At 39.8% G+C, this 17,843-nt stretch overlaps 2 protein-coding genes across 2 annotated transcripts in view; one reads left to right on the top strand and one right to left on the bottom strand.

Annotated features, from left to right (window-relative positions):
* Positions 1-2,416: 2,416 nt before the first annotated feature.
* Positions 2,417-7,557, bottom strand: srsf3b (serine and arginine rich splicing factor 3b). The gene is made up of 6 exons (XM_046075481.1): positions 7,405-7,557; positions 6,469-6,679; positions 6,220-6,360; positions 4,278-4,316; positions 3,303-3,389; positions 2,417-3,072 (listed from the first exon to the last, which is right to left on the bottom strand). The coding sequence occupies exons 2-6, from the start codon at positions 6,669-6,671 to the stop codon at positions 3,045-3,047; spliced, it is 498 nt and encodes a 165-aa protein (XP_045931437.1). The 5' UTR covers positions 6,672-6,679; positions 7,405-7,557; the 3' UTR covers positions 2,417-3,044.
* A 2,127-nt stretch (positions 7,558-9,684) lies between these two features.
* The window catches only part of LOC123986989 (S-adenosylhomocysteine hydrolase-like protein 1), a 14,032-nt gene continuing 5,873 nt past the window's right edge, over positions 9,685-17,843 (top strand). Inside the window, exons 1-8 of the mRNA XM_046075480.1 lie at positions 9,685-10,158; positions 13,563-13,674; positions 14,097-14,240; positions 14,690-14,790; positions 15,168-15,270; positions 15,944-16,038; positions 16,272-16,378; positions 16,465-16,581. Coding sequence (XP_045931436.1) covers positions 9,979-10,158; positions 13,563-13,674; positions 14,097-14,240; positions 14,690-14,790; positions 15,168-15,270; positions 15,944-16,038; positions 16,272-16,378; positions 16,465-16,581 — 959 coding nt within the window. The 5' untranslated portion in view covers positions 9,685-9,978. The remainder of the gene's footprint in view (positions 10,159-13,562; positions 13,675-14,096; positions 14,241-14,689; positions 14,791-15,167; positions 15,271-15,943; positions 16,039-16,271; positions 16,379-16,464; positions 16,582-17,843) is intronic.

Below are 17,843 nucleotides of genomic sequence, written 5' to 3' on the forward strand. Positions count from 1 at the left end.
CAAAACTCTTTCTGTATTTGACTGAAGTTACTTTTGCTGTCAAGTGTGTAGGAGCCTTAACTTATAGGGGATATTTTAAATCTATCTGAAATGTATAATTCATAAATGTGACATTAAACATCTCCATATGCTACTTTACTGTAGCAAGACTGGCATTCTATCATTATTCACCACTACAGATATAGTCCCCTCCAAAAGTATTGGAACGGTAAGGCAAAATTCCTTTGTTTTGTTGGGTTTAAGATCAAAAGAAGAGTGTGAGACAAGAGTTCAGAATTTCAGCTTTTATTTCCTGGTATTCACATCTAGATGTGTTAAACAAAAGGACATATCACCCTTTGTTTGAAGCCACATATTTTTCAAGTATGCAAAACTATTGAACATGTGACTGACAGATGTTTCTTGTTGCCCAGGTTTTGCCTTTCAGGTTGATTGTCCAAACATTAAATAGCTCTGCATGGCTAGTCTAAGTTTTCATCCTTGGTTCAAACCTATAAAGACTGCATTTCCTGTTAAAGAGGATAAACCAACATGAAGACCAGAGAGCTGTCTATGGGAGAAAAGCAAGCCATTGTCCTGAAAAAGAAAGAAACTACTGGTGTACTGAGCAACAGACGATGAACAGGTCGACCAAGGAAAACAACAGTAGTTGATGACAGAAATATCGTGAGAGCTGTGAAGAAAACCCCCAAAACATCAGTAAGTGACATCACCAACGACCTCCACAGTGCAGGGGTGAAGGTATAACTATCCACTGTTGGAAGAAGACTCAGACAGCAGAAATATAGAGGCCAAGATGCAAACCACTCATCAGCAGGAAGAATCGTAAGGCCAGATTGAAATTTGCAAAGAAGTACAGAGATGAGCCGCAAAAGATCTGGAACAAAATCTTATGGACTGATGAGACGAAGATTAATCTCTACCAAAGTGATGGAAAAGCCAAAGTGTGGAGAAAGAAAGGAACTGCTTATGATCCGAAGCATGCAAGCTCATCTGTGAAGCATGGTGGAGGTGATGTCATGGCTTGGGTGTGCATGGCTGCTTCTGGAACAGGCTCATTAATATTTATTGACGATGTAACTGATGATGGTAGCAGCAGAATGAATTCAGAAGTGTACAGAAACATTTTGTCTGCCAATTTACGGAGAAATGCATTGAAACTGGCCAAGTCAATCACCTGACCTTAACCCAGTAGAGCATGCATTTGACATCCTTAAGAGGAGACTGAAGGGAGAAACACCCCGAAACAAACAAGAAGCGAAAGAAGCATCACAAATGAAGAATGCAACAGTTTGGTGATGTCGATGGGTCGCAGGCTTTTTGGCAGTTATTGCAAGCAAGGGTTATACCACCGAATATTAAATGTTATTTAGATTTGTTCCCTTACTTTGCTCACTTAAGAATGCTGTGGTCTAATACAAACGGTGATATGTCCTGAGTTGTTTAACATGTCTAGATGTGACTACTAGGAAATAAAAGCTGAAATTCTGAACTCTTGTCTCATGAACTCATCTTTTGATCTTAAACCCAAATGTCATCAGTGAACAACAAAAACAAAGACATTTGCCTTACCGTTCCAATATGTTTGGAGGGGACTGTATCCGCAGTTAATTTTAGCCAAACATCAAATTAAGCTGCAACTTATTTCCTGTGCTATATACACTGTGCAGCCATCTCCTGCTGTAATAAATCAAATCTTTGTATAATTCATCACTTCTCTGTATAAATGAAAGCTATATAGCTATTTTCTGTAATGTATTTTTAAAAAAAATGTTAAAATAAAGTTTAACTGCTCAGTTTTGAATATCTAAAATGTGAATTTCCCAATTTCAATTAAAGATTTGTTTATATCTTTGGATTGTTTTAAAAATGTATTCAAGATATCAATTATTTTGGATGTTTTTACTCAACATACTAATGCATACCTATTGTACAAAATGAAACTGATGACAATACTGAGCTATGACTGACCAAAGCTCAAGTGGAGATGCATTTGAATTACTGAATGATTTACTATTTCAAAGGTTTTCTATCAACATAATAAGTGGATAATATAAAATGTTAAAATACCTCATTAAGCCAAATTCCATGGCAAAATCAGCAGCACTAAGTGTCGTGACATCTATGAAAAACTAAGTGTAAGTGAAGATGAAAATATGTCAATAGAAACTGGTAAATAAATAGGAAAGCAGAGCTGTTCAACCCAAATTAACTGCCCCACCAATTAACAGATGGACCAACTAAAGCCACTTTGATTTTATTAATTTTGTGGCAAAGTGACTGAGCTGAATAATCAGTCTGTGGACCATTGAGGCTGTGGGAGTGCCCTCTTGTGGAAAAGAAACATGGTTGATAAAAAAACAAACTGAATACTGGCCTTTCTTCAGGAATAGATGGAAAGAATACATACAATACATACTTTTAATCAACTGGTATGTTTAATTGAGAGACAATTTCACATCGTATCAAACAAATGAAAAAATAATGGTAAACTTCAAAAATTAGACTTGTGTACATTACACCTTTTTTTAACCCAATGCCATAGTTTAGCATCTTGAATGAGGGGGTGTGTTTATTACACCCAGCCATTCACAGATGGAAACCTTCAGTATGAAGTAAGAAAGTAGCACGTTGAAAATAGGTTGGCTTTACAGACAATCAAAAGGAGGGAGTTTCTAACAAATCCCAATCCTTCTTTTTAAAAAAAGAAAGAAAATGAGGAACTACTCATACTAAGTCAAACTACACAGTACATCATCAACAAAAACCAAGGCTCTTAAGAGATTAACTATGAACTGGAATGATGGGTGGCACAACTGTTTCAAGACCGACAAGATGGACGTGACTTACGTGATGCAACACACCTGCACACACCCACTAAGCGTATTTGAAAATGACCGTAACAAGAAAGGGGGAGGGACACTAAAATGCATGATTGTTTAAAAAACCCAACACAAAAATGACCATGTTGAAGTCCATCAAATGAAACGGCAACGCCTGTACAGCCGTTCATCAAACTCCCTTTACACCTGACAGACTGTCCTCTACTTCCTGTCATTAGACCTGGAGCGGCTGTGGGGGGAAAAACAAATTGTTGTCAAAGCTGGCAGACTCAAACCAAAGGACGCCTAGGTCTGTATGCTGCTTAATCGTGCATGAGTGTTATTCTCAGTGGTCTAGAGAAAAACCAAAGTGATCTATAGTAGTATCAATAGGCAAGTCATCACTATGCTTCACATTAAACTATCAAATATTAGGACACAAGAATTAAATTATTTTAAAATACAAAAAGATATCTGTACCTCCTTGACCGTGAGAAGGACCTCGAAGGTTTGTGGTTCCTGTCCCGGGAGAGGGACCTCTCCATCCTCCTGTCTCTGGAGAAAGACCTGCAAATGCCAAACCATCCCATTCAGTTAACATTGCTGACATCTTCTAGATACTTAATCATGTTTGCCTGCTAAGTTATGTACATGACTAGTGGGGGTTGGGTTCCAATCGTCTGTTTCATTTTGAATCTGGTTTCTGGTTAACGCTAACAAATCTCTCATCTTTTATCAACGTAGATTATACTAGCTTTAGCCAATGAACATGAATTCTTTAAAAGTTACAGTGAAAACTTTCTTAGCTGTTTAAAGTACTCTCTGCAAGCCAGCGTCTGTATGCTCTACTCTTTGAGTGAAAAGAAACATTACAGCTGCAAGTGGACGGTGTGTTTTTGTATTTAAACAGTGTGGATACTTATTTTCTAGAGAAATTATCTAGCTGATCGCAGCACCTCCATTGCAGGAGAGGCTCCTAGTTAAACTTTTTAGGCCCATCAAATCAGTATTTTGAGCTCACCAACTTCATAATTCTGAATCAGGATCACTAGTACTTGGATTAAGAAGTTGGTGAAAAATCTGGCATAAACACCACTATTTTACAGCTGTTATTTTAATGTGTCAGAACAATACAAATGACTCAACATTTCATACCTTCTGCTGCTCATCTCATTTTAAAGTTGTGAACATTAGTCAGGCTTAATTAAAGTTAATTACTTTAGTTAACTTCTTAGCCAACAGGCAAATACAGATCTAAACTGAATCTGAGTTGTAGTTACTTAAAACTTTTGTTCTTTGCAAATGACAGCTAACTCTAATTAGGTTTAATCAGGGATTTTAAACGATTCAGATTCTACCCCCAACCATAATGACTAACAATGTTTCTGTAAGATTCAAGCTTTTGGGTTGAACTTGTGCATCTGTGGATGTGAGACATTCTGAAAACTGACATACCTGCTTCGACTGCGGCTGAAGCTCCTCCTGCGTGGGGATCTGCGCAGGGAAAATACAAAGTGTTAACAGACAGACACACCGATCCCCCGTATAGCTCCATGCTATTCTAATCCTTTTCTTACATGGGCCTCCTTCAACACAGCCCTTTGTCTATCTCAGTAGCTCAAAATAGAAATAAAAGACTTGGGTGTTTTTCCAGGAGCACAATTATCTCAACCAGAAAACATAACTCACTGGCAATGGACCTAGTGCATAAAGATGGCAGGTGCTAAGGAACTCTCTCTCACCTATCCCACAGTGCCATGTGTGTCTTCAAATAAAGTCACCAGTGTGAATTATATTCCAGTATTTAATTTGAAGTGTAAGGCGTGTCTGAAGATTAATATGTAAGAATATTAATGGTGGAAGTTTACATTTGCCCCTATCAGAAGATTTCACGCCCGCACTGTGGACTGGCCGTGGTGTGGGAATAAAAAGACACACACAGAGGCCACCATCTGTATGAAACTGGTCCACTGCACTTACAGGGAGCACATAAGGAACTGGAAGCTAATAACAAAACAATATACTGGTCGCTGGGAATAAGTCTTGGGAAGCAACCAGGCTAAGTTCTGGTAAAACCAACCATACAGCACTTTTTTGATATTCATTTGGGGGGTTGAGGAGAGTTTTGATTTGTGTGACTTCATAATTCTGCTCAGAGCCCCAAGACATACCAGATGATTGTCTATAATCGAAATCTCTGGAAATGTGAAGTTGGACTGATTCAAATAATTAAAAAAAAGAACAACCTTTTCAAACCAGCTGTCTCTTCACTTTCAAAACTGTAATCATCAGTGTACTGAATGAAGCAGGAAAACTTACTAGTATTTTTGGTTTTCAACAAGCTAGATATGACGAAAGGGAGGCAGACTGTCGGCCGGGTAGGTAGAATTGGCTGAATAGGACTGGCCAGATGCTGCAAGGTGATTAGGTGGCAGGCAGATGGGGGCTGGCTGTGGCTTTTTTCCTGCTTTAATTGGTTAGCCGAAGGCTGCTGTTGGTAGGTTGTAGACTTTTGGGAACGAAATACGCTGATTGGTCGGGAATGTGAGGTGGGCCGCTGCCGTTTGGGTTAAGGTTGAAGGAGGAGGAGGCTGAGAACGGCATGCTGAGGAACCAATGGGTTGGTGCAACCTGACGACTGGCCATGCCTGGGTCATGTGACAGCACCAGCCAAGCCGATTGGGGCACGATGGTCAGCAGTCACATGATGCTGAAAGAGGACTAGTTGATTGACTCAGAGGGTGGTGAGAAGAGGCATGGTGGTGAGTCTGCAACGGGTTTCATTCTTATTAATATAGATGAAAAATAAAAAGCATCCTCAAACAAAAGGAAAAAAAAGCATCACATTTGGCACTTTCACCCCCCCCCACACCCAATTTTTTTTTTTTTTTTTTTTAAAACAGATACTTTTTCCTGACAATATAATTGCCTAATCCTATTTCGCCATTTTAAAGCAGTATGAATGTAGAAACTTTTAGCGTGTACAAACCAATGTACACCTCAAAAGAAGCATTAGAGCTTAAAGAGGTCTTGTAGGCCAGATTTTAAGATGCATTTTGCAATAGAAAGGCTTCACTACATAATCTACTATAACATCCTATTTCATTATTTGGCTATGACTGTATCTGTTCAACTCCCTACATAAAATGAATAATAATATCAATGAGACGAAACTGCAAGCCTTAGACATTGCAACAATCACAAATGCATAATCATCAGAAAAGATAACAAGCACTTGTACTGCCTAGACTGGAAAAACATAAGCAATTACCCGCAAATATTCTGTGGGTAAGAGGGTGGAATCAGTAAGTCGCAGATCCAGATTTAAGTACACATTAAAGATCGTGCGAACATAAGTTGTCCCTGCTTGTCACTGGCAAACAACAACATGGGTCACCTTCGTCTGGGTGGTGGGCTACGGCGCCTGTAGTCGTCTCGGTCTCGAGGACGCCTGCTCCATGAAGGGGGAGCACCACGGGTGCGGCTGCGCTTCTCACCATTGGACAGCTCTACTCGCACCCGGCAACCACACAATGTCCTATGAAACCACCAGTCATCATTAACCATTGTAATTACTGCAAAATGAATCCTGTTTCTCTCATGTTGGCCACTGTATCTCAAAGTAGGTTTAGATTGTTGTGCCTACCTCCCATCAAGCTCACGCACAGCATCTGTTGCATCTCTGGGATCTTCAAATTCTACGAAGGCAAAGCCTGGAGGGTTCCTTGCCACCCAAACACTGCGGAGAGGACCATAGTAGCCAAATGACCTCTCTAACTCGGTCTTGTTTCCATTGTTGCCCAAATTTCCAACATAGACCTTGCAGTCAAGAGGACAGTCACGATGCATGACTGGATCTGAAAAATAATTCAAGACAGGGAATTAAGGCAGTGAAACGGGAAAGCCTGAGCCTGTGGACAAAGCCAAGTTAACAAAGCGTGTGGTGTGAAAATGAACGACAATTTTCAACTTCAACTTCATTCATTTCCGTAATATGCATTGCACCTATTTGCTTTCTGCAGCACTCATCTTTAAGAATGACCTCCCAAAAATTGATGTATCGTTGCAGCTTTTAGCGTTAGTAACTTAGCACTACATAATAAACATACTGCTACTATCCAAGAACCGCACCTACAATACATTCTTTACAATGTTTGGAAACGGAAAGGAGCTTGGCCTACTTTTCTGTCGGACTCCAACTGTGCTAACCTTACTTTAGCAACTGATAGCTAACAGGAACTATTTATGGTAGCTAAGCTAACGCTGACCCCTAAATAGGTTTCAGAAAGCGTTTGATTAACTGAGCGGCTAACCCCACATTGCTGCCTATATTGCAATTTTAAGTGTTTGTATCACACATTTGATATTAGATCATGAATCGACGCTTTGAAGCTAACGACTATTTAACGATAGCTAAAATGGCTGTCGCCTTTCTGAGGCCTAGTGTTGAGGAGGAGTAGCATTCAGTTAACAACCACATAATTCAAACAGTACGTTAAAAATATGTACTGATACGATGCATCGACCCAAGCATAACATTCTTCAGTACGACAAAACATTAAGATGTTCATTCAAACTCTACCGCGTTTGTTGCAATTCACAGTTTAGTCTATCAGCGCTCCGGCTCGTTTGTTCCTCTCGGTCTTCGATGGAAAATGGCGTGACGGAAAATAGTGGCTAGGGTGACCAGGTTGCTCCCGGGAGGGCGGGGTTAAGTTAATATTTGAGCGTGCGGCCTGTAAACCTCCCTTCTCACTATAAACTACTGCAAATATCTCACATCCTTTGAATAAGTAAGATTAACTTCAAAATTTAGTACTTTTTTTGGGAACTTCAAACGGATGACTGAAGTGCTTAACCGGTAATCATTAACGAATGTACACTGCAATGCCATCTTTGGGCACAGCGTGGGAGTCAATTTGGTTGTGGCGCTGTTTGGCTGGGGATCCACAGTAAACGACACAGAGCAGCGTAAAGAGAAACAAGGATGAACGTTCAAATAAACGAATAACATAAACACAACACATAAATAATAAATGCATACAAATAAACTAAAACTGTAATGAAATACACTCATTCTGGAAGTGCAATATGCCATCACATATTACGTACTTGCTATATAACTGGATCTGAATCTGTTAGGTGTCCAATGTATGGTTGAAAAAGTGTTGTTTTTGGTATATCCCTTTAAAAAGTCTCAATGGGACTGTTCTGTTAAAATAAAAGGTTAAATAACAAAATAAAATAAATAAAATGTGAACTCTTGTCTACCCCTAAAGCCTGACTGTGCAGGTATGAAGAATAAAGTTATGTAGGCCCAATGTTCCTGTCTTTGCATACCATCTCTGTTCAATATGGAAAATGTATCAAAGAGCACCAATACCGTGTTAGGTAATACGAATTCCTTGGTACTGGAAAGTCTGCCTCTTAAGGTGCATATGTTGATTCTATCTCCATAGTTTACTATCTGTCAAGCTATCGAACACATTCACTGTGGAATGACATATATAGATTACTTTTCTAAACTGCTATAGTTTTGCTAACAAGTATTTTCAGATCAGGATCACAACGACAATTTTCAGTGGAACAAAAACTTCTATGAACAACTTTAACCTAGAAACAGAGCTGAAACATGAAGTGTGGGAGGAAGATAGGGATGATCCATCCACTTACCTCTGGGTTTTATGCAAATTCAGGAGTGTTCTTTACCTCTATAGGTCCTCATCTCACCTCTTATAACAACTTGGTGTGCAATGATATTTATTTATTCACATAAGGATGAAACGTTGTAATAATGTACAAAGTAACTAACTGATCCTAGAACTGCACATTAGGAGTTGACTTATTTGATGGAATCTACCTACTTGCTGATCGTGACAACAAACTAGTTTATATTGCAAACTTGTTTATATTGAAGATTGTTTATATTGCAACCTCTAGCCAGTTAAAGTGAGTATGCGCATTAAATGAGGATTCCTATGAGCACCTGAGCAACAACTGGGAACTTTTTTGACTCTGTACCCCTGTCCCAGTCTACAATAACTAACAGTGTTTTTGAGCGTCCACAGTGGCAAGGTGACCAGCTAAATTATAGTATAATTGTTGATTTATTCTAGTACTTACTTAGGCCTAGGCAAATCTATTTTAACAGAATCCCTTTTAATGTTTATCGCCTATTTATTATGTATTTATCGTGCTTTGCAAGCTTTACTTACTTACCACCGTTGATTGCAGGTTTGTGAGGTGTGTTTGGTTGCAGATATATTGTGTTTCTGTGTTTCTGCGAAAGCGAACGGTACACGCGCTGATGCTCTGCACAAGTGTTCCTAACGGATAATTAAAGTTATTCGAATTTGAGTTGAATTGAATAATAACTACTGATTGATTCGTGCGTGAGCTGTTAATGGACATAAGTCTCTCAAATGCAGCGCACAGTGTAAAAAGAGTTTTTATAATAATAATAATAATAATAAAAAGACCTAAAATAAAATAATTCAAAATAGTGGTCTCTTTGGAAAAAGATGTAGCGTTCTCTCTGTTATGATCTCTCTGTCAGTATTTTTCCAAAATCACAGTTTGACCTGTTTGTACAAAACCGCATAATATGCAAATTAGTAGATGGTATACTGCAAAGACATTTCCTGCTTAGATTGAAAGTGGATAAAGCAATTAAAATAAAGTTAGGGTTGTTCGGCTGCTTTCAGAACATTTAACATTAATCAAGATGCGGCGCTGTAGCGACAACTGGGACGCTAATGTTAGCAGAAAAAGGATACCGAATAAGCCCGTTTGTACTCATCGGGTGTCTTTGTTGTCCCACTTCCCCTGAACGCAGCTGTACACTAGTAACGCCCCCCTCTGTCTCTCAGCCAGGTGACAGCTGAGCCAGCACGGACTCCTCACAGCAGCAGCACGCAACACAACAGAAAATATACAACCATCTGTCAGCGCCAAATCAAAGTGGAGTACACACACAGAGTTATTGCGTTTACTTTCGATTTAGCTTGCAACGTTACGCAATTTGAAAGTATCTCTTCCGCTCGTTGTTAGCCTGCCAGCAGCGCGAGGATACCGTTAACGTTAACGTCTGACATTACTACCGGAGAACCCTCAGCGGCTGTTGTATTTCTGAGCAGGTAACGTCGCTACCGTCAACATGTCGGACGCGGCCGGGGAGGCGAAGCTGGAGGTGAAACAGGCGAGCAAAGAGGTGAAGGAGAGCGAGAACGTAGCGGAGAAATATTCAGCGATGACCGTAAGCAAGAACAGCGAAATGAACATGGGAGAGCTGTCATCCGCCTTCAGCGCCGTGCCCACACACAAACCAGTTAAAAAGGTAAGACGTCAGCCTAGCCTCTGCACGACGGCGGACATTTATAAAGTCCGGCGTAATTATAGTGCTTTCAGTTTAGCTAAATATTCTTATACTAGTGTACCTCATTTATCTGTGTGATAATCATCTGAGTGCACGGGCTCAGTTGGAGGCTACCTCAAGACATTGGGTTTAAATTGGGTTTGTCATTTAGTAAAGAAAGACAATAGCCTACATCTTAACCTTCCACTTGCAAGGCAAATACATTTTACACTGATTTGTTGCACATTTGAAGTAGTTTCCAACTGCAGCAAAACTATGGACAATGATTCACATGTCTCGATCTGTATTGCAAAATTACGCCTATACCTACTCAAGAAAACGATAACACTGCAGAAACAGGCAGCTTAATATTGTGTGTATTGTATGTGATATAGCCTACATACTTTGTTTATGATTATTAAAAGTTTGCTTTTTCTTTACCCCAGACTGTGAAGTAGTATGTAAGAAGGGAGACTTTGGGCAGGATGTTTGTATTCAAAAGTATAATAAACTAATAGGAAATCAGCAGTGAAAATTCACATGGGTCATATTAAAAATAAACTCTAATAATTGCACTTCTTAAACAAAAAGACCAGTTCGATTTCTCTTTTCAGTCTTCACAGCTTCATTCCCAAAGAAAATCAGTTTCACCTAAATTGCTTGATTTCCTTATGATATCTAGTACCAGGAAACTTTAAGAAACAACAGAAAGATTCACCCCATGTAACACTTACAAAAGAAATATGTTAACTTACACCTTTTAAAGAACAAGGGGCTGCAACAAGAGTTGCAGCTTGAATTCTTGGGGCTTTAGACTGTCAAGTATTAGCATGCCTCCATTTAAGTTTGAGAGGACAAATACCAGTTTCAGTTACACTGAGCAAACATACTCTCAGTTGCCCGTTTATTAGATACACCTAGCTAAAACAAATGGTGTCTAATACAACAGTCCTTCAATAAATCCTGCCTTTGTGAAGCTTATAATGTCATAACTTCAGTGGGGTCGACAAAGTAACAGGAAAACTTCTCTGTAATACAGTTCAAAAGCAGCACAAACTACATCCTCCAAAATGACCACACTTTTGAATCAACACCTCTCCAAAACAGCTTAAATAAACCTGAACATTATAACCATCATGAATGCAGGATTTATTGCAGGACTGTTGAACTGTGTTAGTTTTAGCACGATATGCCTAATAAAATGGCAAAAGAGTGTATAACTCAACTGTGACCAGGGATCGTCAAATGCAAAGTCTCAATACTTATTAGTCAGCCTGGTAGCCTCACTATAGAGACCAAGTGTTTCACATCCCCATTCTCTGTTTGGGAGGGAGTTAATATTATGACTCATATTGATCTTCTGCACAGTGATATAGAGACATCTACAGTAAATATGAATTCATTTTTGGTAATGTTTATAAGACACAGCAAAAAACATTACTGACAAAGTTAGGTGACAGCTACTTTCACCCCCCCCGAGTTCAAAAGTAGCCCGGACCCATTTTGTTTGCTGTGCTTTGTGCCCTCAGTGATCCAGGGTCAAAGCCCAGTGGAAGACATTTATTTTGACACAGAAATTATTAGCTTAAATGTTAATGTGGTATGCTACAGATCTTTAGTTTAATGGTTATGTCCTGTGGATAATATTTAGGCCCTGATGGTTAGGTTGCGAGCTTATAAATGATTATGCATGAAAACGAGGTTGGAAATTATGGTTAAGTATGGGATTTCATTTGGTTGTTGTTCTAGGACAGTTATGTAAAATTTTAGCTACTTTTATCAATCATGCTCCCTTTTAATCATTTTTGTTCCAGTAATCTCTTTGACGGGCATTAAAAAGCAAAACAATGCCAGTGATGCAATAACAAATGCTGTAGGCAAAGAAAAGTTTAGTAAAATATAAGAAAATATGTCTTTTAAGTTTTCTTAACGAGGTGCACTTGAAGGTCAAGTGAACTAAATTTGGCAATCATCAGGGCTTTAGTTAACTTCAGCTTTTAACTTGACTTTAGTTTTCATAGGTGAAACATAAACACACACCAACTTAAACATAAGATACATAAAACATAAAAAATACATGAAACTTGTAATAAAAATATGTAAAACAAAGTCTTAAACCACCATGCCAGCTCATATAAGATAATGGACATCAAGTACATCCAGCCATCACCTTCAACCCAGTCCTCAAAGGTTATGACACTTCAACATTAGTCCTGTCTAGAAGAAGCACTCTGTAATGCAGTGTATAAATCAAATATTTAACAATCAATTGATAATCTTTATTAATCAAATCTGAGGGAACCAGTATCAGTCAGGCTTTGGGACCCTGCAACCCTCCCCATCCTGTTCTGTCCAGGGGAAAATATGTGGTGTCTTGACACCTTAATCTTGAGAAAACCGCTTCTCATTGTTCCTTGTTGCCATGTTATTTTCACTGGTATGTGGAGGGTTTTCAGCTCCAGGCATAAACCTGCAAACTAGAGACTGACCTTATCAGAATGAAGAACCAGACTCTCGTTCAGAGATGAGGTGAATGAGGCCGAGGCTGATATTAATGACAGGAATGGCATCTAACTCACACTTTAGTCTGTAGGCTGATTTATGAACGTCTACTCTAATATCTTTCAAAAACAGAAAACAAAAACATTCCAACAAACTGCTGAGGTGAAGAGATCTGCCCGTCCACTTCTCTATACCTGGACTCACTATTTTGCATATGTTAGAAGATAACGTCACAGCACCTGGGACTTTTTCTCACACGTTTTGCTTCGATGCATGCAACATTCCTGTTGAAAAACATTTCCTGGTTCCCTCTGTGAAAGTTACCTGACCAGGCATAAAGATAGGTACAAACAGCCAAAAATAAGGCTGGGTTGGTAATGCAATACTGTTACCTGAGTTCAAGCTGAAGAGCTGTGTGCATTTTCTTTGTTCCATTTTATCTGTTTGGAAGTTTGGAGATCGCAACAAGGGTGTGCTAAACTGAGGGGGGAAGATCATTGCGCAAGCATGAGTAAGATTGGGCCATCCAAAAAAATAAATGTGGCTTTGGAAGCTTAATTTTGGAACATCTGTCTTGATGGCGCAATGGCTTTTGGCCTTCAGCCAGACATCTATTTCTGTCAGTACAACAAAACAAGCTTACTAGATCGAGTAGGATTATCATCAGAACTTGATTTTTCTTCGTTTCACTCTCTGTCCACATCTGGTGGTGGCTGAAGCCTTATAAACAAGACCTCAAGTAAAAACAAAAACAGCCTAACTCCCATTTCTACTCAAAGAGCCTTTAAATTCCTCCTAGCTTTGTTTCATGGCTGGATTTGTAGCATCCTTTACAGCATTTACAGCGTGTAACATGACTTTTTAAAAATTTTATTTTATTTCAGCAAATCCAGTTTGTGGAGGACAAGCAGGAGTTCAGCAGGTTCCCCACCAAGACAGGCCGCCGCTCTCTGTCCCGCTCCATCTCTCAGTCATCCACAGACAGCTACAGCTCCGGTAAGAAGGAGAGACCGTCAGACATGTGTGTGCATCAGTGTTCAATTTGTCTGCAGTATAATATTTTACATGGACATGAGTTTCTTTGATTTATAAAGAATACTCACACTGTGATAAGTCTTACTATAAATGTTAACCGAGTGATAAGTATAAATGTTAACCGAGCTTTCGAGAGTGTCAGAAAGAGGTAAGGCAAGATGGTGAATATGGAGCTCTAAATTCATAAAACCAGTTGATTTTTATTTAATGGAAATCATCAAAATATATCAGTTTGTTAATTTTAAGTTTTGTTTTCTTAAAACAACAAACTCGAGCAATGCAGTCCGGAAATGTTTATTTATGTTTTTCCTCATCACATTTATTTCATTTAAAAAAAGAAAAGAAGAAGAAGCAGCAAGCTTTTAACTACACTTCCTTTACAGCTGCGTCCTATACGGATAGCTCTGATGATGAGACTTCACCACGGGACAAGACTCAGGTCAACTCCAAGGGCAGCAGCGACTTCTGCGTCAAGAACATCAAACAGGCTGAATTTGGCAGGCGTGAGATTGAGATTGCAGAGCAAGGTAAGACACAGTGGTCACGTCACCATTGTACTTAAATGTAGTCTATTTAGTCTAAAAAGCCATCTGTCACGATATGTTATATTTAAACCAAGCATTATTCAGATTTTCTAACATATCTTGGTGTCTATTGTCACATGTCATGGTCTCTTTTCATTAGTCACTGCTCTTTAAGCTAATACCCTGATTTCATTTGACATAATTAAATAAAACCCGACCAGATGACAAATTACACCACATCACATTTAGAAAAATTAACAATTTATGATAACGTAATAAAGAAAAGGATAACCAGCTACACATTTAACAAATGGAGAGTGGATATGTGTAGAAATTGCAATTTTTCCCTTTAATGTTAGTGAGTTGCTGCCAAGAAGAACAAAATACAAGGGGTTCTTTTGCAATGGCTGTCGTTCTCACGCCTCCCTTTTTTTATGTGCTCTTGTTTTCAGATATGTCAGCGCTGATCTCTCTCAGGAAGAGAGCACAGAGTGAGAAACCATTGGCAGGTGCCAAAATTGTAGGCTGCACTCACATCACTGCCCAGACTGCGGTAAGACTTCTCTCTGACTTCCTGCTTCAATGCCCCAAGCGAACGCTGAAGTATGATAGTGCCTCTTAATCAGGATAGGATTTTAGGTCAATTTTATTCACAGTTTCTGCATCCACTTACAGTCTATAATTTAATGCCAACTCTCATATTTCCCGAGTCTTAAATGATTAAAATGCTGTGGAGTCTGTATGGCCATAAAATATGCTATTGGCAACAACCAGCTGATCACACAGCATGGCAGACACAATACAGACCTGGTTCACTCTAACCTTCAGTGTTATTGAAATACAAACTGGTTACAAATAGAAGGTTTATCAGTCATTTTATCTTATTTGACCACTTTCTTGTTTACCTTGTGCTTACCTGTGTGTTTTCAGGTGCTGATCGAGACTCTGGTGGCCCTTGGGGCTCAGTGCCGCTGGACTGCATGTAACATATACTCTACACAGAATGAGGTGGCTGCTGCTCTGTCAGAGACCGGTAAGCAGCAGAGCATTTGAAGAACGTTTAGTTTTGGAGGTTGAATACAGTTAATGGACGCACTAATGCTGAGTTGTGGAAATCCTACACATTTTAATAGCACTTGATTAGGAACAATAAAATGTTTAAAACAGACCACATGATTAATGTCAGGTGTTTTCTCATGTGTGCTTTGTTTGGAAATGTTTAACAGACTCTTGAACAACCAGCCCTGCAGATTTGCCGTTGAAAGAAGGAACAGCACTACTTGAGCCTTTTATCTGTGGTTGCTATGTGATGGTTTAAGTATTTACTACATTTCCACAGTAGACCTTTTATGATGGGACAAGCTGAGAGGGTTACAATAGATCGGGGGTGATCGTGTATTTCTTTGGGTGGAGGAGGTTGAGTTTGTGTCTATTGTTCAGTAAGTTATTGCTCTGCATAGTCTGCTACATGATGAAATGTTACCCAAGAGCGCACATGTCAGTTTTCTAAATGACATGTTCACAAGTATGTAATGGTTAGTTTTTCTTCACTGGCAGCATATCGACTCTAATGTAGACTCTCCAGTTTCTGTCTTGGGAGACGGTGGTGACTTCATGTTCATCAGTCTATACTGAATGAACCAGATGGTGGACAACAGCATTGTTGATGTAAGAGTCTTAAAGATATTACCCATTTGTTGTTTCAGGTGTGGCTGTGTTTGCCTGGAAAGGGGAGTCTGAGGATGATTTCTGGTGGTGTATCGACCGCTGTGTCAACACTGAGGGTTGGCAGCCTAACATGGTATGTGGAAAAGTCTCTTTTTTTTCTAGCTTTGTGAGTTTGTGGAGAAAAAGACTTTGATAAGTGAATGAAATAGATCAACAAATGCCTCAAATACCCATAAAAACACCTGAGGAGCAACCTTTCTTTTCAAAGCTATTAAATGTTAATGTTTGTCTCACAATAAATTTATTTGGCTGTGTGCACAACAAGAGAGGAGAAAGGGCTGACTTTTTTCCCCTCTTATCTGTTAGATCCTTGATGATGGAGGAGACTTGACACACTGGATGTACAAGAAATACCCCAATGTATTCAAGAACATCAGAGGCATTGTGGAGGAGAGTGTCACTGGGGTTCACAGGTAGTCTACTGCTTATAGATACACACTTCCTTCCATAGCAACATGCACCAACATGAAGTGAAAGGTTTCTACCTTTCCCTTTCCAGGTTGTATCAGCTGTCCAAAGCTGGTAAACTGTGCGTACCTGCAATGAATGTAAATGACTCTGTGACGAAGCAGAAGTTTGACAACCTGTACTGCTGCAGGGAGTCCATCCTGGACGGGTGAGTAAGAGTAAGAGTTTACATTTATTCATTTAGCTGCTTTTATCCAAAGCGACTTACAATTGCTATATATGTCAGAGATCACACGCCCTTGGAGTACCTAGGTGTTAAGTGTCTTGCTCAGGGACACATTGGTGGATGTGTCACAGTGGGGGATTGAACCCGGGTCTCTCACACCATAGGCATGTGTCTTATCCAATGCTCCATCACCACCCCATTTGAGGTATCTGGTTGTTGGGAGGCTGAACAATAGCGTAGTTGAACTGATGTTGGACACAGTTTGTTTATTGGACAGCTTCACTGTGACTAGTAAGCTTTGAAACGTTGTCGGGCCTTGTTTGTATTGTGAAAACAGTCTGCAGTTTAATGCACTCCAAAGCTGATGAGATAAGGGTTAAAATCAAACAAAGTGGAAAACATTGACTTAGCGGTGAACTCACCTTCACTGTTCCTTGAATTTCCCATGAACTCTCCAACACATTAAAGTCATAGTAGTGTTTTTCTCCAAGAGATCAATAAGAAAACATTACAAATTATTACAGGAAATTCTATCAATTCGCACAATTCCCAATCCATTTTCTTGTTCAGCTGTTACATTACTTTTCCAGAACTCCTGAGTGGGTCATCAGCTGCCACATGCCTAACTTCAGAAGTGTGTCTACTGTAACACTGGCGTGGCGTAATGGTCAGGTAACATTGTTGCTATCACAGGGCACCCGGTCTCTGGACTCTGCTCAACACTGAGCGACACAGCCTGCACCCTTGTAACAACTGAACCTAATGCAAAACCTTCCACGTCTCTTTCTGCTGTTTGTATCACTCTGCTAAACCCCGCCCTCACCAAACCCAGAAGATGGAGCTGGTTGCCCTTTGAATCCTCATTACGCTTGGGGCTTGCTCTCCATGACGAGAGCAACACTTTGTGGCACAGTGCAGATTTCAGAGGCAGCTGCTACAACATCTAATAGCGGCATTAGAAGCTAGTACACCACTGTCCCCCTTGAAAAGTTATTTCCCACTGTTTGTCATCATGTCTCTTTGCCACTCATCGATACAATCGAACATAATGAGCCTATAGCTCTGTGTGGAGCCGGGGACGTGTTCACACACGGCAGGAGGGATGGGCAGTTCTTTCATTGCTGGTGGTTGTTCCTCAGCCATTGTGTTTGCAAACCTTCTGAAGCTGCACTGAAGACACTGAGCTTGACTGAGTGAGAGCATGCGCGAGGAGGGCTGCTGCACAGCGTGTGCACGAGCAGTGA

Source organism: Micropterus dolomieu, linkage group LG18, assembly GCF_021292245.1.
Source record: "Micropterus dolomieu isolate WLL.071019.BEF.003 ecotype Adirondacks linkage group LG18, ASM2129224v1, whole genome shotgun sequence".
Lineage (NCBI taxonomy): Eukaryota > Metazoa > Chordata > Actinopteri > Centrarchiformes > Centrarchidae > Micropterus > Micropterus dolomieu.